This window comes from Hipposideros armiger, unplaced genomic scaffold (genome assembly GCF_001890085.2).
Source record: "Hipposideros armiger isolate ML-2016 unplaced genomic scaffold, ASM189008v1 scaffold_388, whole genome shotgun sequence".
Classification (NCBI taxonomy): domain Eukaryota; kingdom Metazoa; phylum Chordata; class Mammalia; order Chiroptera; family Hipposideridae; genus Hipposideros; species Hipposideros armiger.
The window spans coordinates 1,140,589-1,165,074 of NW_017731738.1; the positions used below are offsets into that span (position 1 = coordinate 1,140,589).

General features: G+C 36.2%; 1 protein-coding gene across 8 annotated transcripts in view; it reads right to left on the minus strand.

The window, feature by feature from the left end:
* Window positions 1–24,486, minus strand: part of RNF38 (ring finger protein 38) — a 64,592-nt gene that overhangs the window by 18,229 nt on the left and 21,877 nt on the right. For 3 of the 8 annotated variants that reach the window (XM_019663364.1, XM_019663359.1, XM_019663357.1), the window contains exons 2-4: window positions 16,116–16,309; window positions 9,646–9,859; window positions 237–404 (exon numbers count right to left, since the gene is read on the minus strand). In XM_019663364.1, coding sequence (XP_019518909.1) covers window positions 237–404; window positions 9,646–9,859; window positions 16,116–16,222 — 489 coding nt within the window. In that variant the 5' untranslated portion in view covers window positions 16,223–16,309. Of the gene's footprint in view, window positions 1–236; window positions 405–9,645; window positions 9,860–16,115; window positions 16,310–20,775; window positions 20,926–24,486 lie in introns of all 8 variants that reach the window. The other 5 variants (XM_019663362.1, XM_019663363.1, XM_019663361.1 and 2 more) reach the window with 3 other exon arrangements.

Here is a 24,486-nt window from a genome sequence, read left to right on the forward strand (position 1 = left end):
AACATGCTTTAAACCTTCAGGATGTTCAAATATGTATAATTTAATTAATGTTAAAATCTATCAAGTTTAAAAGCAAATTTTATTAAATTGTTGCTATAAGGAAGCCGTTGAGACCTCCACTGAAATAAAACCGACCTTTTTACTTGGAAGTGAGTGAAAAGCTGCAGAAGGCAGTCTCTTGAATTTGGTTTGCTTACATAACACTTAGCTGTTCTGAAGAGGGAGTGCAGACTTACTGGAGGAGGCACACTACAGACAGGGAGGTGCTGTCCACTGAAAACCACAGAGCATCCCGGGACCTGTTGTGTACTGCAAGCAGGGATGTGCTGGCCTGTGCAGAGTGGAATCCCATGTGGTGCCACTGTTGTTACTGTGTAAGAAACAGGGACAGTGCCCTGATGGAGCTATTAGGAAAGGAAAACAGAACATTAGAACTTTAGCTGTTTGGATGAAACATCAACTATTAAAAATGAAAATCTGGCATTTATTGATTCCCCTCTCAGCTACATAGATGTTCACAATGTACTTCTCCAGTAGTTTCTTTCTTTCTTTCTTTTCTTTTTAAATATTTTATTGGGGAATTGAGGAAGGGGAACAGCCAAGTTGTTGTCCTTCAGTCTTAGTTGTGGAGGGTGCAGGCAGCTCAGCTCAAGGTGCCGTGTTCAATCTTAGTTGTGGGTGGGCGTAGCCCACCATCCCCATGTGGGAGTCGAACCGGAAACCTTGTTAAGAGCTCACGCTCTAACCACTAAGCCATCGGGCTGCCTGTGGGCAGCTCAGATCAAGGTGCTGTGTTCAATCTTAGTTGTGGGTGGGCACAGCCCACCATCCCTTGTGGGAGTTGAACTGGAAACCTTGTTCTTAGGAGCACATGCACTCACCAGCTGAACCATCCTGCCATCTGTTGGCAGCTCAGCTCAGGCACAGCTCACTGGCCCATATGGGAATTGAACCGGCGACCCTGTTGCTCAGAGCTCATGCTCTTAACCAATTGAGCCACTTGGCCAGCCCCTTCTCCAATAGTTTCAATCAGAATATTCTTTGTCATTGTAAAGGAAAGCTGTTTCTAAAGTAGTATATGATGCCTACAGAACCAGCACTAAACTCGTCCCCCAAAAAGACTTCCTGAAAAGTCCAGGGAAATAATGAATTGCTACATTAAACTCTTCTAGTCTGCTTTATACAACTTTTCTAATGAGAAAACTTGGGTAAGTGACAGCTTGTACCTTCTACTACCTGGCCACATCCAACAGGAAAAAAAATCCTTTAATTACCACTAGTAAAACAATGTAAAGCAGTATTTTAAAAAGTTAAATAATTGCCTTCTCTTTTGGACACTCTTATTCCCATCCTCCATATCCTGAGACAATGTTAGTAACATATCCTTCCACACCTTTTTCATGAGTATACAAACATATGTAAGCATGATTACCCTCAAATTGTCATGTTTGTTTGTTTTTGTTTTAACAGAAATGAGATATTACCCTGCAACTTACTTTTTTCAATTAATATCATAGACATCTCTTCAAGCGAGTTAAAGGTAATTATTCTTTTTGATACTAGCCAGATATTTCAAGTACACTCACTTAACACACTCACTTTCATTTATATACTAATGGACATTCAAGTTGTTGTCAGTTTTTTGCCAATACATATACAACTGTAAAAAATATCATTGAACATATATCCTTACTTATTAATAGTTTCATTTATTTTAGAGGTATTACTGGATAAAAGGATAAATGTATTTTTCACTTCTGCAAAAGGCTGACTGGAGTTAAGTCACAATCCCAATGGTAACAACAGGGCTCATTTCCCAGCACCTCCACTCAAGGTAGCTATGCTTGGGTCATAAGCATGCTTACCTCCCTAAAGGAGGAAAACAACAGTATCAACAGGCTTGCTTTCAACTTGCATTTCTCTAATGAGAGAGGTTGAACATTTTTTAATATGTTTATTGACCATTTAGATTACTTTTTCTGCAAATAATCTATATCCTTTGCTCACTGCCTAATAAGTTGTCTGTCATGTTTATGTATAGTTTTGTTTTTTAATTAGAAAAAAAGCACATATTGCTTGTCACGTTTAATAAAAATATTTTCCCAGTCTGTTTTATCTTTTGATAAACGCTTTAATGGAAAAATTTCTTTCACTATCTTCCATTTGTTGAATGTAGTCAAAAGTGGAGCTTTTGTCATTTCTTTTATGAAGTATACAAATATGCTCCTAAACTTTCTAGTACTTTTTAATTTTTGTATTTAATCTATACTAAACTAAAATCTTTGGGTCTTGTAGGGCTCTAATTTTTTCTTGAGATTATACTTGTTCCATTTATTAAAACTTCCTTTTTCCTCTAAACTGAAATATCATCTTTATTCAGTTCAATGTCCCGCATACATCTGTATCTCTTTTGTGCCAAATTCATGCTATTTCATGCTATTTCAATTACAGTTTTACTATTTCAATTACTAGTGTTTTCAAGTACAGTGTTTTACTAGAAAAGTTAATATCTAGTAAGACAAATATTTCTTTCCATCATACTTTCTTTTAATTTTATTTTTTTGCCATCTTCACACATTTATTCTTATGTAAATAAACTAAAATAGTACAGAGAACAAACTGATAGTTGCTAGATGGGAGAGGAGTTGAGGGCTGGGTGGAAAAGGCGAAGGGATTACGAAGTACAAACTGGCAGTTACAAAACAGTCAGAGGGATGTAAAGTACACACAGAGAATACAGTCAATAATACTGTAATAACTGTATGGTATCACATGGGAGCTTTGTAAATTATATAAATGTCTAACTATGCTGAAATCTGAAACTAATATTGAGTATCAACTGTAAGTGAAAAATTAAAAATACGTGTTAAAAAAATAGTCTAAAAAAAAAAACTAAAATAATTTTGTCCAGTTTCAAAATTCACTGGTATCCTGATTTGTATTAATTTAATTATGTTAAAGGTTAAGTTATTTTACAAAAAACACATAATTATATACTAGTGCTTTTCATTGGACTATTATGCCACCACATGTTCAATACTACGGTAAATATCCTTCAAAAAATTAGTTTTCTTCATAAAGATATATTATTCTTATTAATTTATTCCTCAAAGTTCTTTTCTAAGTTTGTAGGTTTTGTTATATTTGTTATATTGGGTTATTTTTTCTCTTTCCATGTCAAACCGGTTAGTGCTAGTAATGAGAAAAGTGATTAATTTTTATTACATCTTGAATCTAACAACCTTATCTAACTTAATTCCAGCATTTAAAAAAATTCGAATCTTGGGCCGGCCGAGTGACGTGATGGTTAAGAGCTGGCTTGGGACGCCGGAGGGCCCCGGTTCGGATCCCATATATGAGGGCCAGTGACACTGCCCTCTAAGCTAAAATGCTGAACAACAGCTCAACCTGGAGCTGGGCTGCCGTGAGTCGCCTGGCGACGGCGTAGGCTGCAGCTCCTGCTGCAGTGGATTGCCATGGGCTACCGTGTGTAGCCAGCAGCCAGCGTGAGCGGCCAGCAGCTGCCGTGAGCGGCCATCCAGAAGCCGGCGACTGATGTGCCTTGCCTGGAAAGAGCGCAATGATGGTGCCAACTTGGGCCAGTGAAGCAATGTCCTCCACAACCAGACTGAAGAACAAAAGGACAGCAACTTGTCTGTTCCCCTTCCCCCAATTCCCCAGCACTGTTCCCATCCCCCCAATTCCCCAATAAAAATCTTGAAAAAAGAAAAAAAAAATCGAATCTTTCCTATGCATACAACTATATCTGCTAAGATTCAATGCAATTATTACTTGTCTTGTTACTTTAGTGATAAACTTAAAAAATGATGCTCATAGGTATTTATCTTATAACTGATTTTAATGGAAATGCATACTGAATTTCATTTTATGTTCTGGATCTTAGTTCTTTCTCAGAAATATTGTGAATATTTTCTTCCAGTTAGTGGTTTACTTTTTCATTTTTAAATACTGTCTTTGGATTAGCAGAATTTTTTTTTATTTTAGTGAAATCCAATATACTATTTTATTAAGTGGCTAGTACTTTATATATCCTGTTTAAGAAATCTCTGCTTACCTTATGAATACAATCTCCTGTATTTATTTTTATTTTTTTTAAAAGATTTTATTGGGGAATTGAGGGAGGAGAACAGCGTTGGGAATTGGGGAAGGAGAACAGACAAGTTGCTGTCTTTTTGTTCTTCAGTCTAGTTGTGGAGGACGTCGCTTCACTGGCCCATGTTGGTATTATTATTGCGCTCTTCCCGGGTGAGGCAGTCACTTGCCAGCCATTGGAAGGCTGATTATGGAGACTCACGGAGGCTCATGAAAGCTCACGCCCGCTGCTGGCAAGCCCCACTGCAGCCTACACCTCGCAGGCAACTCACAGCAGCCCAGCTCTAGGTCCAGCTGTTGTTCACCATCTTAGCTGTAGAGGGCGTAGCATCACTGGCCCTCATGTGGGATCCGAACCAGGGCCCTGCTACTCAGAGCTGGCGTCCCAAGCCAACTCTTTACCAACGCGCCACTTGGCTGGCCCTCTCCTTTATTTTTTATCTTGTACCTTTTACATTCTGATCTAGTTAGTGCTCAACTTTATTTTCATGTATGACATAAAGTAGGAGTCAAGGTTCAAATTTATCCACACAGATATCCAGTTGTTTCCATACTACTACTAAAAAAGACCTTCCTTTCCCTCCTTGAATTCCTTGGCGTCTTTGCCAAAAATTGTGACCAATATATGTTTAACTCTTATTTCTGACAACACAGTTGAGTTTATCAACAATTCTCTGTATAGTTAGTGCTTTTTCTGTCATATTTAAGAAAGCTTTCCCTACTTACAGTCTTGAAGCTCTTCCTATGTCACTTCCTTAAAAGTTTATTGTTTTGCCATCAATATTTTCATCTTTAATCCACCTGGATTGACCTTTGTTAACAGAATGAGACAAAAGATCCCATTTCATGTTTTCGTTTTGATGGCCAATGGTCCCAGAGTCATTTATTAGAAAGAAATTCTGTCTTCTCCCAACTCATCTACAGTCATATATCATATATAAAGTTTTTATAAATGTGTTGGTTTATTTCTGGGATTTATATTGTATTTGATTAGCCTATTTAATTATTCTGGCATAAATGCCTTCATTTCTATAGTGTTATATAAGAAGTCCTGCGGCCAGCCAAGTGGCTCAGTTGGTTAAGAGCGTGAGCTCTGAGCAACACGGTCGCTGGTTCGATTCCCACATGGGCCAGTGAGCTGCGCCCGAGCTGAGCTGCCAACAGGTGGCAGGATGGCTCAGCTTGTGAGAGCACGTGCTCCTAACAGCAAGGTTTCTGGGTTGACTCCCACATGGGATGGTGGGCTATGCCCACCCACAACTAAGACTGAACACGGCATCTTGAGCTGAGCAGCCGCAAGCTGCTGACAGGTGGCCAGATGGCGACTGGACTTGGAGCTGAGCTAGCTGTGCCCTCAACAACTAAGACTGAAGAACAACTTGGCTGTTCCCCTCCCCCAAAATAAAATCTTAAAAAAAAAAAGAAGTCCTAATAATTGGAAGAGCCACTCCTGCCCACCTTATTGTTCTTCAGGGTTGTAGACCAGTGGTTCTGTGAATTGCAGCGTGCATTAGAATCACCCAAGTTAAAACAGATTGCTGGGTCCCACACCCAGAGTTCCTGATTCAGTAAGTCTAGTGTACAGTCCGAGAATCTGCATTTCTAACAAAATTCTAGGTGACGCTGATGATGATCAAGGCATACTCTGAGAACCACTTGGTCTTAGAGACTCTAGACAGAGTGAGTATCAGGTAGCCAACTGTTTCACAGAGACAGAAATTCTTTTAGGCTTATAGGCCATCCTAGTCTCTGCATAAAGCAGCCACAGACTATAGATAAAAAAAAAAAACAAAAAACAAACATGGTTGTATTCCAAAAACAACGTCTACAAAAACAGCCAGCAGAAGTTTGCTTTCCCCTGCTCTATATTGGAATTAATTATCTTGAAAGTTCCTAATTTTGAACTTATCCTGCATTTCCAGAATCAACTCTTAACAATAATTCTTTCAACAATTCTAATAGATCCTTTGACTGCATCATTACCTATGATTTATTATTTAAAACATCTGCATCTGTATTCAAAAGGGAAACTAGTTGATAATTTTGTTTAATTGTCTGAAATTTCATTATTAAGGTTATGCAAGCTTCATAAAATATGCTTGGAGGCTTTCTTTTACCATACTGTGGAATACTTTAAATTGGAATTATCAGTTCTTTAGAGATGAGACAATTCAGATGTAATTTCTAAACACAGGTTTTATATCATGCCTTCAATTTCTGCCGTGGCTATTGGTCTGTTCAGGTTTTCTACATCTTGGGTTGTCCTGAAATTTACATATGTAATTGTTTCATTTCTCAATATGTAGACCCAACACATAATTTTATTTTGATGAGATCTCACCTTTTCTGAAATGTAGTCTTTCCCTTTCCTTTTTTGGTTCCATCCTTAACCACCTTCTCCTTCCCTTCGCATACAACCCCCAAGACTAGTATATATTTCTCTGTATTTTCTCATGTTCATATATTAATAGTTCAATGTATACACATATATTTGTCATATTTTACAAAATAGGACATAACACTTTCCTCAATTTTGCTTTTCTTGCTCAACATCTTGCAGATATTGCTCACATTCCTCACATAATTCTAATTCTTTGTAGTAGTTACATTCCAAGGTATAAATGTATAATTTATTCTACTATTCTACTAATGATAAGCAATCACTATTTATTTCTGCTTTGTTTCTATAAATTTGCTTATTCTAGACATTTCATATACATGGAATCATATAATCTGTGGCCTTTAGAAATTGTCTTCTTTTACTTAGCATGTTTTCAAGGTTAATACATGACGTAGCATGAATCAGTACTTCATTACTTTTTGGGTAATATTCTATTGCATGATATACTATATTGTAGCTATCCATCAGTTGATTAATGTAAGTTATTGCTTTCTATACATTTAATTTGCATTTAGGCACCATATCAAGTTCTTTTAAACCAGAATCTGTTTTCTTCTACTACAATTATATAAGAAGGGGGAGAAAATACAATTATTCCCTTCAATTTTTTAATATCCATTACATTATCTTATTGCATTTGGTAGAACTGCTCACTTAATAATGCACAGAGTAAGTTAAGCATCTCTCTAGTTGCTGATTTGTCTCTTACCAATTAGGATACTTGCTGTTAGTTTTACTTATTATAAATAATTTCCTTCTTGTTGTATTAAATTTTAACCGCCTTTTCAACATCGTTTGATATAATCATATATGGTTTTCCTTCTACTATTTGTTGTTGAAATGAGTACTTTCATATTAAAATATCCTCTTACTTGGAATAAATCTTATTTGGTCATAGGTTATTATTCTTTTGATACATTGCTAGATTGTATCTTCAAAACATCTATTTAGAAATTCTATGTATTTGAGGATTTTTTTTCCTACAGTTTTTTGGGGATTACCATCTTTATTTGCTTAAAAGTATGCTGGTTTCATAAAATAACTAGAAAATTTACCAAGAAAAAAAAAAAGCCTGGAATCATTTGTATATTATAAAAATGAGCATTCCTTGAAGGTTAGAAAAAACAGTTGTGAAGCCATCTGGTCATTGTGCCCTTTCAATGGTAAATCTCTAATTAGCTTTCACACTGTGGTAATTCAAAATTTTCTATTATTCTTGGGTCAATTTTTGAACTTCCTTTAAGTTTTCTTTTTGTCTCCCTAGGATTATATACAGAATTTCATTATAATAGTTAATAATGAAGTAATTTACTTGAGCAGGTACCATTTGTACTAGTTTAAGTGCTCAAAATGGATTAAATCAATTCTCCCAAAATCCCTATGAAACAAGTGCTATTTTCATTTTACAACTGAAGAAAATTCTTTGAATGCTTCCTGTGTGTGGATATGTCTCTTTTATCATTTCTATTCTTCTTTATATTTGTCCTTTTCTCCTGTAACCAAGGTCACAAGAGGTGTGCCATTCTTATCAATTTTTAAAAGCATCAGGGTTTTTTTGAACTACTCCTCTTAAAAATGGATTTCCAGGGCTGGCCAAGTGGCGCGTTGGTTAAGAGCTGGCTTGGGACGCCAGGGGGCCCCGGTTCGGATCCCACATGTGAGGGCCAGTGACGCTGCCCTCCACAGCTGAGATGCTGAACAACAGCTCAACCTGGAGCTGGGCTGCTGTGAGTCGCTGGTGATGGCATGGGCTGCGGCCCCTGTGGCAGTGTGTTGCCATGGGCTACCGTATGTAGCCAGCAGCCAGCAGCCAGCGTGAGCGGCCAGCGGCCGTCCAGAAGCCGGCGACTGGTCTGCCTTGCCCGGGAAGAGTGCAATGATGGTGCCAACTTGGGCCAGTGAAGCGACATCCTCCGCAACTGGACTGAAGAACAAAACCACGGCAACTTGTCTGTTCCCCTTCCCCCAATTCCCCAGCACTGTTCCCATCCCCCAATTAAAAAAAAAAAATCTTAAAAAAAAAAAGGATTTCCATATCATTAATTTTGGTTGTTTTCCTAGTAATTTATTCTTTCTTTTTTGCTTATTCTATTTTTTCCCCTAATTACTCTCAAGCAATTAGTTGAAATTTAAATTTTTCTATTTTAAAAATAAATAATGAAGATTTATGAAAATTTCGCAGAGAACAGCTTTAGGCTTGTCTTACTAATTTTGCTATGAAGATTTTCCCCTTTAATTATACTTTTGCTTCAAATATTTCAGTGTCATTTTTTAAATCAATTTTTTAAATTTATAGTTTTATCACATTATGACTATGACCATAAAGAATGCGGTTTGGAAAACCAATTTTTAAAAGTGTTTGTGAACATAACGGGAGAACGTATCTGACAGAAAAATGGCGTCTGGGAGAGATATTTTCTTTCAATTGTCAGTATACAGTATTTTCATTGCTTTTATCATCCAGTGCAAATGAAAATTTGGATGCTAGTCTGTCTTCTTCCTTTATAATTTCTCCTGTCTATAAACTTGCAAAATTTTTTCCTGGTCCTTAAAATTCAACAACTTTGTAAGATATGTCTACATCTGTGTCTTTTTTGACTTCAGAAACTCCACAGAAAGAAAACCATACAATTTGGTCTTTGCCCTCAGGTTCTGAAGACTGGCAGGCCCTTTCCTCAGCTAGTCAGTCCCTCAGGCCCTGGCTGAAAAGAAGCCTTGTATCTGTCACCTCCTTGGAGAACTATGGACTTGTAAGCAAAGATGTACCCAAACTGTCTTACCTACTGAATTATTCCAGAAGAAACTGGAAGAGAGAAGGAAATAAGGGTATATATTTAAATTACCAGCTAAATATGTCCTGTTAATCCCACACCAGTCATTTCAAACCAACTACTACATGAAGTCATTCTGAGCTTTCATAATGTTATCCTAATTTTTTAAATTTCAACTAACTTTCTGTGCAGAATTTACATTTCAATCCTTATGAAGAATGACTTATCTAAAATTGCTTCATATTAGGTAAAATTGTTTCCTTTTAGGTAAAATAAAAAGTAATTCACAATGAAAAACAACCAGAATAAACTGTCACCAACTTTTAGGATCTGTATTTCTTGGACATTCTGTTACTATACCTGATCGTGTATGTCAACCATTACTGCATTCTGCTGGGTTGGATGAGCAGCAGGGTGTAACAGACGGGGAGATACATTCGGAGGGTGGAAGGCTCGAGGTTCCTCTATTGCTTGCTGCTGTGCATAAGGGAGATGGTGATAGTTTTCATCTTGACTAATGGAATTATGTCGAGACAGACGATCCCTTCTTCCTCTCTGGCGCCTTACAGGAGGACTGTAACATAGCAAATATCAAAAAGGTCATTATAATGTTTACTGTCATGATGTATCAGGATTCTGTATTGTCTCTCTTTGCAATCCATCAGTAGTTTATGCTAAGGTAAGCTTGAGTACTAACTGCTGTAATTCCCCATCAGCTCTAAAAGCTCACATATTTAAATAGAAAGTTTTTTAATTAAAGTATAGTTAATATATACTACTATATTAGTTTCAGGTGTACAACAGTTACTCAACATTTAAATACATAATGAAGTGATTACCACGATTAAGTCTAGTAACCATGTAACACTATACAAGGTTCTTATGATACTGTTCCCTATTGCTGTACAAAAGTACATTATATCCCCATGACTTACTGATTTATAACTGGAAATCTGTACCTCTTATTCCCCCCTCTTCACCTTTTCCACCCTTCATCCTATTCCCTTCCCCTCTGGCAACCATCAGTTTGTTATATTACATATACATTAGAATGTATATGTTTTTTAAAAAACAAAACAGAATTGGTATTCAGCTCTGAAAGTATTCAGAAATCAGTAGTCAACTACTGTCTTTTTTGGTTTAATTGTATGAAATTGCCCTTTGTACAGGCAAAAAATAGTCAAATATCAGCAATTTCATATGGCTTAACGTATTTTTCTCCCTTTATTTTATAAACATTATATAATAAAATTTAAGCTGCATATATCTGCATATATTCCACATATGCCTAATAGGTATTATGTTTATCTAGTTGGCTAAAACATACAGAAAGACATAGTTCCTATATGCCCAAAATGACAATTTTTAAAAATTTGTAGAAAATACATGAAATAACTAAACATTTAATTTGTTGACAACTGCAAATATACTAATAGTAACTAAGTAAATGCTGAGAATGGAAATGATTGAGAGGTAGTGTTAGCAAAAATATTTCATTAATACACAGAATTTTTAGTTAGAATATGATTATTGATGGAGACTTTTACTCTCTGTGTACTAGTCATCTATGTAGTTTAACACAAATTTTAGTAAGTTGTTATTTTTAGTAGACTTCCATTTTCTACTTTCCTACAATTCCACAATTCATTTCCACTGCCTTTTTGCCATGGCTCAGCACCAATGCAATTCAAAAAGCAGCAGGTCTCATTAAAATGTACTCTACATTGGGCAAAAGAGGCTAAACAGCCCCCTTTCAGATCACAGCTGCACACAGCCACCTTAGCAATCTTTACTGAGGTCAATGGTCCCATTTTGCACCTCTAAATCTGTTTCTTCTCACTACCAACTGCTAAAGAGAACAAGGGACATTCCTTTGTGAATTAACTCTTCAACAGTGCTCTTCATACCATACCCCAGGTTCTTGCTTCATTAATTGCTTCCTCTACCTTTATTTTTAGTGTATCTCTTTTTGCATTTTTGCTTCAAAATCTACACATTCATTGAATTTAAGATGTCATCCACCTTGAAGTCACTTTTTAAATGTTTTTGAGATAATTTTAGTATACTTTTTGCATACCCCTCACCCAGCTTTCCTTTAGGCTACTATCTTCTATTAGCATAGAAAAATGATCAAAATTAAGAAATAAACCTTGGTATCATACTATCAATTAAACAGAATGTATTAAGACTTGACCAGTTTTTCCATCAATGTTCCCTCCCTGTCTCAGAATCCGATGCAAGATCCCATGACTGCAAATTGCAAATTGTCATGTCTCCTTAATCTTCTCCAATCTGTGACAGTTCCTCAATCCTTCCTTGTTTTTCATGACCTTGAAATCTCTGAAGACATAGACATTTACTCTGCAAAATGTCCTTCAACCTGGGTTTGTCTAATGTTTACACATGATCTGCGTGAGATTATGCATTATAGCAAAGGCTATAGAGGTGATATGCCCTTTCAATGCATCACGCCAAGGGGCACAGGACACTGATTATGCATCACTGATACATTATTTATGTATCATTGATCACTTGACTAAACTGATATCTGCCAACACCCTATAGTAACTACAAAACCACCATTCTTCCCTTTGTAATTACCAAATATCTGGGGGGGTGATACTTCGAGACCATGCAAATATTCTGCTTCTATTCAAGTTTTGCCAATAAATTTAGCATGCATGAATGGATCTTCAGCAATCACTATTATAGTGCTCTAATGGTGATTTCCTATTCCCCTGATTTCTTCTACATGTATTAATTGGAATTCTATAAGGAAGAGCTGTCGCTCCTCCCATTTGTTTACTCAGTTATTTATAACCAGTAAGTATTCATGAATGTTTATTTTATTCTTTGGGTTATGACCTACACTATTGTTTTACTTTGTTCAAGTTATTTCAACTTTGTCCAACAGGACTTTCAATTTGGCTCCTGTGCCCTTTCACTATGTCCTTATCCTTTTGAGCATTTCATTAATATCTGATACCACAATATGCTATAAGTTCATCTTGTATTTTCCCTACAACAGTTCTGGGATTACTCAGTTCTATAAAGAACCCTGGATCCTTTAACTGTAGAAAGGTATTGAGAAGCCAGGTGTGCCCACTGTTACGTGGGAGTCACTGTTTCTAATCTCTAAGAGAATGGAATAAGAAAATTTATCTGTGTATACTAACTCATGTATTTGACCATACCATATCTTTATATTTGTACAAGTATTTTATTTTAGTTTTTTTAAAAGTATCTAATTGGCTTTAATTAAGCAATTCATGAACCTGGCAGCATCCCATATAGCAACTAGAAAGGCACTCCCTGTACAAATATTTTAAAGGACTGTTTTATGTATCACTAGAAAGAGGAAAAAAGTTGCCAATTAAATTATGATGTACCATCAACTTTAAGTCTTTACTGTTAAGATGTAAAAATATGTGTACCTTAAAATCAAAATAGAATATACATGTTCATACTACTCATGTCCTGAAAAAGTACTCAACCTGCTCACAAAGTTTAAGGGCCCCATGTTTTGTTTTTGTTTTAAGCTGAGCCATCCTGCCACCTGTTGGCAGCTCAGCTCAGGCCAGGAATTGAACCAGTGACCCTGTTGCTCAGAGCTCACACTCTTGAGCGAACTCTTAACCAACTGAGACACTTGGCTGCCTCTAAGGGCCCCTTTTAAAATTGTTTTATTCTGTTGTTGTCCATTGCTCTCACTTTCCTACTCAAAAATAATTTCAATAGCTTTTGAACTAAACATAAATGAAAATCCAAGTCCTCGTGCTGACATGTACATTCCCTTACAATTTTGGTCATTATCTTTCCTGTACTGCCTCTCAAATCTGATATGTGTGCCTCTGTGATAGAACATTTAGAAATAAGCAATAGTGATAACAGATATACAAATATTTCTTTCAGTTGATTTTACACCAGTAATAGATATGTATTTTGTCATTTTGTTTTAGTTGTATCACTTGTAAATAGCACAAAGGTATTCCCTCCTGGCCTCACTTAACCTGCCTTTTGTAGGATTAAATTTGCTATGTGTTGCTTATCTGTTTTATTATGTGGAAGTTACACATTCTAGTTCTGTTCTTCTAGTGATTACCATTGAATTTTTAAACACATACTTGCACTTTTCTAAAAATATCTAGATTTACTCAGCATTAGTAGGGAGAAAAAATGAAACTTAATACACTTTTACTTCTCTCTGCTCTGTCCCCATCTCGTGTTCAGATCTTTTCCATTTTTCTTTCCCTTTTTTAAACAATGGTCTTGAATCCTACTTCTTGCATTTATTCTTCTGCTTCCTGGACAGAATACAGTATTTAATAATTCTTTCAGGAAAGATCTTACTGGTCAACCTTGTCTCTGTTTGAAATGCTTTAATATTTTGGCTTTACACTTAAATGATTAATCAGCTGGTAGAAATCAAAGTTTTCTGTCTTGGGATATTTGTGAATTTTTATTTATCCTTGGTGTATGTTCTGAAATTTCACCAAGATCTTGCTCAACACACAGTCTTTCTTCAGTTCTGAAAGATGATTTTGTACTATTCAAAAAAAAAATTCTCCCTTCTGTCTCCATCTGATACTACTAGACATATTTAGAAGTGATGGGTCTGTGTCTATATTAAAACTTTCTTTCCCATGTAGTCCTTTTACACTACATTCTGAGAAAATTCCTCTACTCGATCTTCCAGAAATAAAGACCCTTCCCCCCCATTTACTGAGTTTTTAATTTCACCAAGATTTCCAGTTGATTTTTATTATATAATCAGTTTCTTCTTGCATCTCTCTCACGTTACACTTATTCTAAAATTCTAGTGTTTGTTCTGTTTCTTCAAGTTCTTTGTTTTATTGAGTTTAGTGCCCTTCTTTCACTTTGTTGGTTTTCCTCAAATGTTTGGTAATTTCCTGGTTGTGTGCTCATCTTCGTATTTGAAATTATGCTAGCCTGTTATTGAATGTTGCACCTGCTTGTACAGCGTGCTTCTGGAAGAAAATCTGGCAGCTAAGCTTAGAGTTAGCCTATAATGAGGTATTGAAGGGAGAATGGAGTAAGGAGAATAACTCACACTGCCAGGCAGAATAAGACTGTAGCTAGTTTTCTAGGTGAGTGCTCCCTCATCCCTCCTTTGTGTTACCATGAACATAGAGCATGATGCTTTTCCCAACAGCAGATGGGTACAAAATTATAGTACATTAATATAAAAGATTATATCACAGTAAAATAAATGAACTACTGCTCTCCACATTAAAAACAGTATTTAGTAAACAAAGTTGAAGAAGGATACATTTAAAGGTATTAAAAAAGTATAACAAGGGAATGATGGCAAATCACAGGACAGGGTTTATTATTTAGAAAATAAGATGGGGGGGCTTTTTGAGGCATTAACAATGTTCCATTTTAACCTAGGTGTTGGGTACACTTGAGTGTGGGCCTTTTAAGTGTACACTTGTTTTACATGTTCTTCTTAACGTATGACACATTTTACTAAAGAACAAAAGGAATGATTACAGCAGGTACTCAGGCTATAACCTTGAAACAACCAACCGTATTTATTCATACTTATATTTAACAGCTATAAAATATTTTACCTAGTTGACTTAACATTATTTTATTAAACACAACTGGGTAATAACAACGCACCAGATAATGAAAAATCTTAGTGTCTCAACAGAACGTAGCTCAGAAACAAGTTTATTTTGTCTCGTTTGGAACAAGGAATGGTAGCTTTAAGATACCTTCAGTATTAAGTTTCCTAGGGCTACCATAACAAAATACCACATACTGGGAGGCTTAAACAACAGAAATTCATTGTCTCACAGTTCTAAAGACTAAAAGTCCAAGGTTAAGGCAGCAGCATGGTTGGTTTGTGGCAAGAGGTCTCTCTTCCTGGCTTGCAAATGGCCACCTTCTCGCTGTGTTAACACATGGCAGAGAGTGAGCTCTCTGGTGTCTCTTCTTATAAAAATACTAATCCTCTTCAATCAGAGACCCATTCTTATGACTTCATTCAACCTTAATTACTTCCTTAGAGGCCCCATCTCCAAATATAGCCATGTTGGAGGCTAGGGCTTCACGATATGGATTTTGAGGAGACACAAACATTCAGTCCATAAAACCTTCCTAACTGAAGAGTACCAATATTTCTTAGATTATCAACAACCTGCACATGCAAACAGTTGTCTCAGCTCAAAGATGCACTATGTCCCTGGAAGAAATCGATGACCTCAGACAATAACCAAAGACAAAGCAGCTCAGGAAGAAATGTATTCCCTTGGGAAGAAAAGGCAAAGACCAAGTCCCATGGAAGAGAAGACTGAGAGTTGAACTAAACCTCAATCACTATTTATACTGCAGACTTTACAGTTTTATAAGAAACCTAATTAAGCTCCCAATTGACTTAAAGGGTACATAAAGAACAAGAATAGAGTGGAGAATAGGTAGCTCATTTCTAGGATCTCCTTATTTCCTTATTGTTGTGAACTATAAAATAAAATTTTCCAGAATCAGGATTGTAGGCTAGCCCACAAAGTCCTAATACATAAGGTAGTTGAATTCATATATAATGGTATGGATTGGTTTTAGGTAAATCATTTTAGCCTCTTTCAATTTCTTCATCTGTTGATCACAAGCTAAATGAATTCTCATGATTGAGTGAGTGTAGAAATATAAACAACTTGTAATGTTTTTTGTGTGTGAGTGTATGAATACACATGCGTTGGTGTGTTTATAAAATACCTACAGAAAAAATACTGATGTTTAAAAAAAAACACCTCACAAATCTACCAATGGAAGAAAACTTAAGATATAAACTGTAATCAACTAACCTTCTTCTGTTGCGTGCGGGTGTGTTGCATCGTTCCCCTGAGAAGTGATGTTGGCTTGGTCGAACTGAAGGGGGCTGCCTATTTGATGTCATCTCCCATGGTCGCATTGGTGGTGAGGGAGCTGGTGATGCTGATGTATAATCAAAGACTGAATGAGAGAGGCGCTGTCTCTTGGGACTTGGACTATCTTCACTCTGCCAACGCAACAAAAATCAATCAACTGAGTAAGACCTTTTAAGGATTTTACATTACTGTTTATGCATAGGTGTTTAGATATATTTACCCTAAAGTGTAAAAGAGAAAGAAAAAAAATGCTATCAACCCAAATTAAACACCTTTAAAGAAAACGATGCTGGAGGGGGCAGAGGTGAGGGGCACAGTTAATAATATCATATGAAAAGTTGTTTCTTAAAAATCATCATAAAATTCATCAGGTAACAACAATGTACAAAGTACACAATACGGAAATAAGCAATTTTATGACACTTGACCATCTCTTTAAAATTCCAACTCAACTGAGAAATTCCACTGTACTCTCCCATCAGTTAACTCTCTTAGGCATCGATTCAGAGCTGAGATCAATTTAGAAGGTGGTATAATTTAAGTAGGCCCTTGACTTGATTCTAAATGACACTCCTCTACATCCTATTCCTGTTAAGGCCATTACATTTATTCTTTAATAAAAGTTACCTGGATAAAATAAAATTTATATGAAACAGATAAAAATAGTCAACTGATCTAGATCATAACTTCTTAAGTAGAGTGTCACAGCATTTTGGGAAAGACACGGGAGTTTCAGGTAGATCATGGGAATGGTGGATAGTTCATAACTTGTACCTGTTACATGCTGAGGCATACATAGTCTCAGGTTTTCAAGGGTCACAAAATTGCTTACTAGCAATAAAATTGGTATGAATCACTTAATTGAATTATTAACTCTCCAGGAGTCCCTACACAACCTAATTCCTCAATGGAGTCTCATCAAAACTGTCAAAATTACAAATTAACTCAGTCTGATGAGGGCTAAGTGTTTTCTAAGAGAATCTCTCCTATCTCCAATCTACCCCTGGCAAGTTCTAATTATTTGGGTATTACAGCACTTTTGATTGCAAAATAATTGGTACCTGCTGCTAGCACCAAAATTGTTACAATATTAGCTGAAGAGTATATTGAGCTACATACTATATAACGTTAGATTTAAGAAATAACATAAAACAGAACTGACTAAATGGACAAGAAAAGAAGCAAACTGCTAAAAGGTGACTTTAGATCATTCCTATTTATTTTAAAAGAAGTATTACAAAAACCATGCTATTTTCCTTCTATATTTAAGATTATTATAATTCAAATTTGTAATTACAACTAAAACAGAACATAATTTTCAGAACCATATACAAATGCTTTTGTAACTCTATCACACTCTTATTTTCTCCCTAGATTTAATGGTGTTAATTAAAAGTATACTTGTTTTTACCCTGATTTTACTAAGAAAATCAGTTATGTTTTGATAATCCTAAAACTTAAAAATGGGAAAAAAATATTGAAATTTAGATATTCTGATTTAAAACAAAACAAAACAAAATGGCAGAATGACTTGACAAACTCATACATGAAACTACACATAAAGCACTAGAAGCAATCTCCACAGTTGGTAAAACAGATTTTTACTAACACTGTCTTTTTTTTAAAGTACAAAATGCTAGTAACCAAATGTGATCATTAGCTTTCATATGAATGTACTATACTGCAAAGCTTAATGCAAGCTAAAATATGGAACTTTGAATTCTAAAAATTCACTGTCCAAAATGGAGGAGGAATGCTATAAATCCACAAAAAAGGACCTGAAAAAACACTTAGGCTATAAATTTCTACATATTTTCAGTGATGTTCAAATTGCGGATTAACATTGTTATTTTTTTTTTTTACAACAAACACATTGCTTTTAAGGTAGAGATAAGGAAAGGTGACCAAATAAGTTCCCCATCTTCTCTATGTGCTGTTATAGGCTCACATTAGTGAATAAGAGGAGAGGTGATAGGTGAAGGAAAGTGAACTCTTCCTTAATACTAAGGCATAGTAATAAGTCTTTCTTTTTTTACTTAAATAAGCAACTACAATGGACACTTAAAGACAGGGAAGTACTAAAGTTAGTTTTACTATATGCAACATATTTTCACTACATTTCTCATCAATTTTAGCACCCTAACTGAACTCCAAAAAATATCCTGTTTCCAACAAAAGGAAGAGGGAGTAACCAACAAAGAAACAAGAATTAAGAGGAGCCATTAGACTTCCCATAGAAAACAAAAGAAGCTAAAAGTGCTCTGAGGGAAAATAATATTGAACCTAGAGTTTTATACTCCAATCAAACTATTAATCTAGTGTGAGGGCAAAAACAAAGACTTTGCCAGAGATGTATAAAGATTCAAAGTTGCTTCTCACATATCTATTCAGAGGACGTTACTTGATTGATTTTATAATGTGTGTGAGAATGCTTTTTCTCTTTCACTTGAGGAATTATATCACTGGGGTGCCAAAAAAATGTACACACGACTTGTATTCCTCTTTTGTTATCAGTATATATTGAGTACACGACTTGTATTCCTCTTTTGTTATCAGTATATATTATTACAGTTTTAATAGTTTTTTCCTTTCTTAAAATGTGTATACATTTTTTTGGCTCCCTCTGTATATAAATACAGAATCCAATAAACAGTAGAAGAACTCCCAGAAGTGCAATGAAAAGAAATCCCAGGATGGCAGTACAGCAGGTCTGAAAAGTAATCATTCCAAATTAGAACAAGAAGTCAGAGCCCTCTGAGAAAAATGCCCTAAATAATGTGGATTCAAGAACATGACTGAGAGCTTGGAAGTTCTTAATAAAATTTAAGCACATGGCTCTCTTAAGAAATATAAAAGGCAATCACAGAGTCCAGGAAAAACCAAGATGAAAACAAATCCATATCATTTTGTCATCTAAAGCACTGAGTTGAATAAGGTAGTCAGAAGATTACATCTACTACTCCATAGGCCAAACATGCTACTTGGTTTTGCAATAACTATACAGGTATTCCTAACATTATGAAGAATGTTTGTTTTTAATTATTAAAATCAACTAAGGACAAGGCATGAAAGATCACTACTGCAATTATAGAGCAGAATGAGTATTCTAACCTCTGATACAAAGTAACTATAAAGATTTATATTGTGGGGGCAGCCTGGTGGCTCAGTTGGTTACAGCATGAGCTCTGAGCAACAGGGTTGCTGGTTCAATTCCCACATAGGATGGTGGGCTGCACCCCCCCGCAAGAGATTGAAAACGGCGACTGGACTTGGAGCTGAGCTAGCTGCGCCCTCCACAACTAAGAATGAAGGGCAACAACTTGAATTGGAGCTGATGGGTCCTGGGAAAAACACATTGTTCCCCAATAAAGGTTTAAAAAAAAAAAAAAAGATTTGTATTGTGACAAAATCTAAATGTGAAAATCCTGATATAAACATCTAGAAATAAATGAGATGGTCAGAGAAGGAAAAGTATTGATATTCTGGTTCCATGTTTTCAAACACAAGTCTTCTGTGAATAAAAAGTTCATCCTGTTTTTGATCTTTTTGTCATTCATCTCCACTATTTATCAATTTTGTCACTGTTGTTATTTATTAAAGATTTTTGCACTTTACTTCTTTTACTTGTTTTATATTGTATTACTCCTAGCCAAAATCTTGCAAGTTTTTTTAAATTATGAAATTCATATATGCAAGTTATAAACTATAAGGCAGACACATGTATAATTTTTTAGAAATCCACCAAGCAGCTTAGGAATCAACTACTACCGATATTTTTTTGAAGCCTCCATAAAAAAATGGCCTTCTATATTACATCTACCTGCTGTCTCATACCTGTGCCTTGGGAAAAACTACTGAATTTTGTGTTTAGTATTCCTTTGCTTTTCTATATGGTGTTAACACATACAGTATCCCTCAATACTATACTGTTTCATTTCTGAATTTAATATAAATGGTATCATACTCTGTATTTTTGTCATTTTGAGATTTATCTATACTGATACATGGGGCTGTGCAGATGGCTTATTTTCCTTCTTTTAGTATTCCATTATATGAATATACTGCAGTTTATCCCCTCTCTGGACATTTGAGTAGTTTCCAGTTTTTTACTATTATTACAAGCAGTTCTGCCATGAATATTTTTGTAGGTTTCCTGATGTACATTTAGTTGATATTTTAATGCTTCTATAAAGCGATGGCTTCGTGAATTTATTGCCCAGGGTTTTCTTACAAAAGTGGAGTATTTGTATCTATAAAAATAAGCCATATTTAAAATCAGAATCAAAGTGCCTCCTATAATTTTTTTTTAAATTTATTAAGGTGAAATTAACATACAGTAAAATTCACCCTTTTAGTGTACAGATCAAAAAAGAAGACTATTAAGTGGTCAAATAATAAACAGCAGCTCAAGAGAAGACAAATATTCTTCAGAAAAGCTGGCTGACAAAGTTATATTAAAGAAGTCCTCTAAGAAGAATACTTATTCCCACATACAACAGAAAATAAGATGATGATACTGAGAATTTTGTTTCAAGCCTTCCTAGAATGTATTTGTGACTTTCTGCCCTGTGTAGGGAAAGGGTAAATATATAAGAACCTGGAAGAAAGCTTTGAAGTGAGCATCCTCTTGAACGGTAGTGTTCTGATCACTTGGGAGGAGAGGGAACAGGCTCTGAAGTTTCACCCTTTCACAAATCACCTTGTTAGGATGGCCAGGCAGAGGTGCTGAATTGGCCCCGGGAGATATCTGGGAAAAAGAGGGAGAAGAAAAGGATAGTTCATGGCTAGCCGCACCAATGTGGAGAATAATGCCTATGAAGGACAGTCTGGATTTTCTAGGTATTTGATTTTGTTAGCAGAGACTGGAAAGAAATTAAAAATTAATCTTAAACGTAAAACAAATCTAAGGATGGCAAAGGTTGCCTCTGGCAATGGATCTCTCTTACAAAAACTTCTAAGGCAAAAACAGCACTATTCAAGAAAGCAAATGCTCGTATATCTTTTCTGTTGGTATTAATTCTGAAATCCTAAAGGATATAGACAAGACTTCATGCTAACAAAACCTGAGGTAGAAATATATATATCTCAAGTACTGAAAGATCAAGCGTCTGCCTGGACTAAGATTAATATATATTTTTTTAAGTTAACCTTCCAAATGATTGTGCAAAGGAAGACGAGAAATGTCTGAACATTTGTGGTAAAACTTCTATAGAGATCATAGGTCTAAAAAAACAAGACTGGAAATCTCAGCTCTATTCAACACAAACCTAGCAACCTTCCTAAGGAACACAAGACAAGATCACAAGACCCAAAGTAAATGACTGCATAAATGCAGGCCTTGATTATGGGATAATCCCTTTAAACTCGTAAGTAAATATACTTAATCTGTAGCATTTTAAATTATGGACATCACCTGTTCCACTGTGCTGTGGAGTGAACTGCCCTTGGGGGTTAAGGTTTGTGAACCTGCTTGTCCCTACACTGAAGACCATGTGCTTTCTTTCAGGCTGTCTTGTTTTTTTGAGTTTCATTGCCTCATTCATTACTGTGTGTTCTGTGACAGGTACTAAACCAAACAGATGGGCATAGTTTCCTACCTTCAAGAAGTATATGCCATTTACATATATACAGAAATGAAAGCAAACACTGTACAATATAAAGGGCATTATCTTTCTATGATAATGGTAGGTACTAGGTGCTATGGAGAGGTAACTGGCAAGAGACAGCAGTCTAGTCAGGAAACTGCAAAATGTTCAGTGTGGCTCGTCAGTAAGGAAGTAGAGAGAAAGGCAGAAACAGATCATGAAGCGGCATGCTGTTTAAACTAATAATCCTGCTATAACAAACTTCCTCAGCCCCTTTAATAAGTTTTCACTTCTGGCTCTTTATGAGCCTGGTAAACAGATAATCATGCTTCTTGGTAAGAGTAAAATTACTTCCAACAGATCTTCCTAGGAGGAGTAAATGCAAAACACTTGAGGGCAATAACTTTTGAATTCATTAGTATTGCTATACAAAATGTTTTGGACATGAACTAAAGCTTCTCTCTCTACTACAAACACAAACATGCTAATATCCTTTTTACCACTATGATGAAGTATGAATTACTGAATTAAGGAATATTTACTGACTCCCTCCTATAAGCAGAGTTACGTCAGGAAAGAAGAGAAAATATGGATCCTGTCCTCAAAAAGCTTATTTTTCTTTAAAGATTTTATTGGGAAATTGGAGAAGGGGAACAGTGTTGGGGAATTGGGGAAGGGGAAAAGCCCAAGTTGTTATCCTTTAATCGTAGTTGTGAAGGGTGCAGCTAGCTCAGCTCCAAGTCCAGTCACCATCCAGCAGGCCGTTGGCAGCTTGTGGCCGGCTCATCTCAAGGTGCCCGTGTTCAATCTTAGTTGCGGGTAGGTGTAGCCCACCATCCCATGTGGGAGCCGAACAGGCAACCTTGTTGTTAGGAGCACATGCTCGCACAAGCTGAGCCATCCTGCCACCAGTTGGCAACTCAGTTCAGGCACAGCTCGCTGGCCCATGTGGGAATCGAACCGGCGAACCTATTGCTCAGAGCTCGCACTCTTAACCAACTGAGCCACTTGGCCAGCCACAAAAACTTAATTAAAAAAAAAAAAAAAGATGCAAGCAACCAACTGTAGGATAATGTTTTAAATGCCATAATATAGGTACAAATTAAGAGTAGCGGTAGGAGCCTTGGGTTTATCCGAGGGTAAGAGTAAGAAACAATTCCATAGGAAAAAGTGTATTTCATATATTCCTGACTCCTTACTCAATCCAACTAAGGAGTGCTTTTACCACTTAAGCAATGCTCTGCTCTCTCAAAATGGTCTGTTCCTTTATGTAGGTTTCATATTCTTTTTGCAATCTTCTTAAGCTTATAATTTGCACAGTAAATACCTCTGAAGAGTTTTAATAAGGCCACCTGCCTTCAACTATCATACCTAAAACAGTCTGCATGAGTAGCCCTCTTACAAACTGCTAGTAACGAGTAGCTAGATGGGAAAACAGAATCAGAGGGTTAGGTTTTCACTCCTTAATTCTTCGTTCCTTTGAAAACTTAAGATTTCAGTAATATATAAGTAAAAAACTGGCAAACCCTGGCTCCTGTGTCCACAAGTTAATTTTGAACCATATTCCTCTCCTACCCCAAATTTCCTTGGGTCAGAAACTCCAGTTGCCTATAAAAAAGGAGGACAAACAATACAATGGAGAAAAGCTATATTTAAATCCTGTAGTTAATACAGATCTGGGACAAAATGATAAATGGGTTTGATCAAAACCAGATGCCCCCATGGATAAGATAAAATCATACACAATCATTGTGCATGTGTGTGGAGGGTGTGTGGAGAATTCTAAGATGGCCTCCAAGACTCCCATCTCGGGAATCTCCTGTACATGTCCTGTATAATCCATCCCTCCTGGTGTGTGGGTAGGACTCTAGTAAATGCTGTAAATTTTACTCTCAAGATTAGGTTAAATTATATTGAAGGGGTTTTCAGATTAGTTAAAATTCCAAGTCAGCTGGTTTTAAGTTAATCAAAGGAGGGTTACCAGGGTGAGCTTGACTTAATCAGAGAAAGCTCTCAGGAGGAACCGAGCTCTTCCTGGAGAGAGATTCTCCTGTCAACTCTGCAGACTAAGCTATGTGAGAAGGCATATGAAGGAGCCACGTCATGTGGGAGAGATTGATGGCACTCTCTAGGAGCTGACAGTGGTCACCAGTTGACCTAGCAAGAAAATGCTTATAATCTTAAGAACCGTATTATACCAACATCCAGTGAGCTTGGAAAAGGTCAAGCCTCTGATGAAATCACAGCTCCTGTCAGGTTAAGAAAGGCCTTGAACAGAGAGCCCTACAGCTAACCCATACCAGGACTCCTGACACATGGAAACTGTAAGATAGCAGATTAGTGTTTTAAGCTATCAAAATTTGTGGTAATTTGTTATACACAATAGAAAACTAACACAATGTATACGTATATAATAGAATAAAAAGTTGTTGTACCACATTCAAAGGAAAAGATTTTTTCTCCAGAATTTTAGCTATATTAATTTGATTATGAAAGAAATTAAGACATTTTAATCTAAGCAATTCAGCAGTTTTTAAAACCTCAACCTGGCAATAGCTAACTTCATGCCAGGAAATGAACTAGGCTCTCTTACCTTACACACTGCAAGCCAGGGTTAACTTAAATCCACACAACTCATAAATACCAGAGCCATAATTTCAAGCCCGTCTATCTGGCTGTAAGGTTCGTACTTAAACCACCTTGTAGTTTAAGAAATTTAAAAG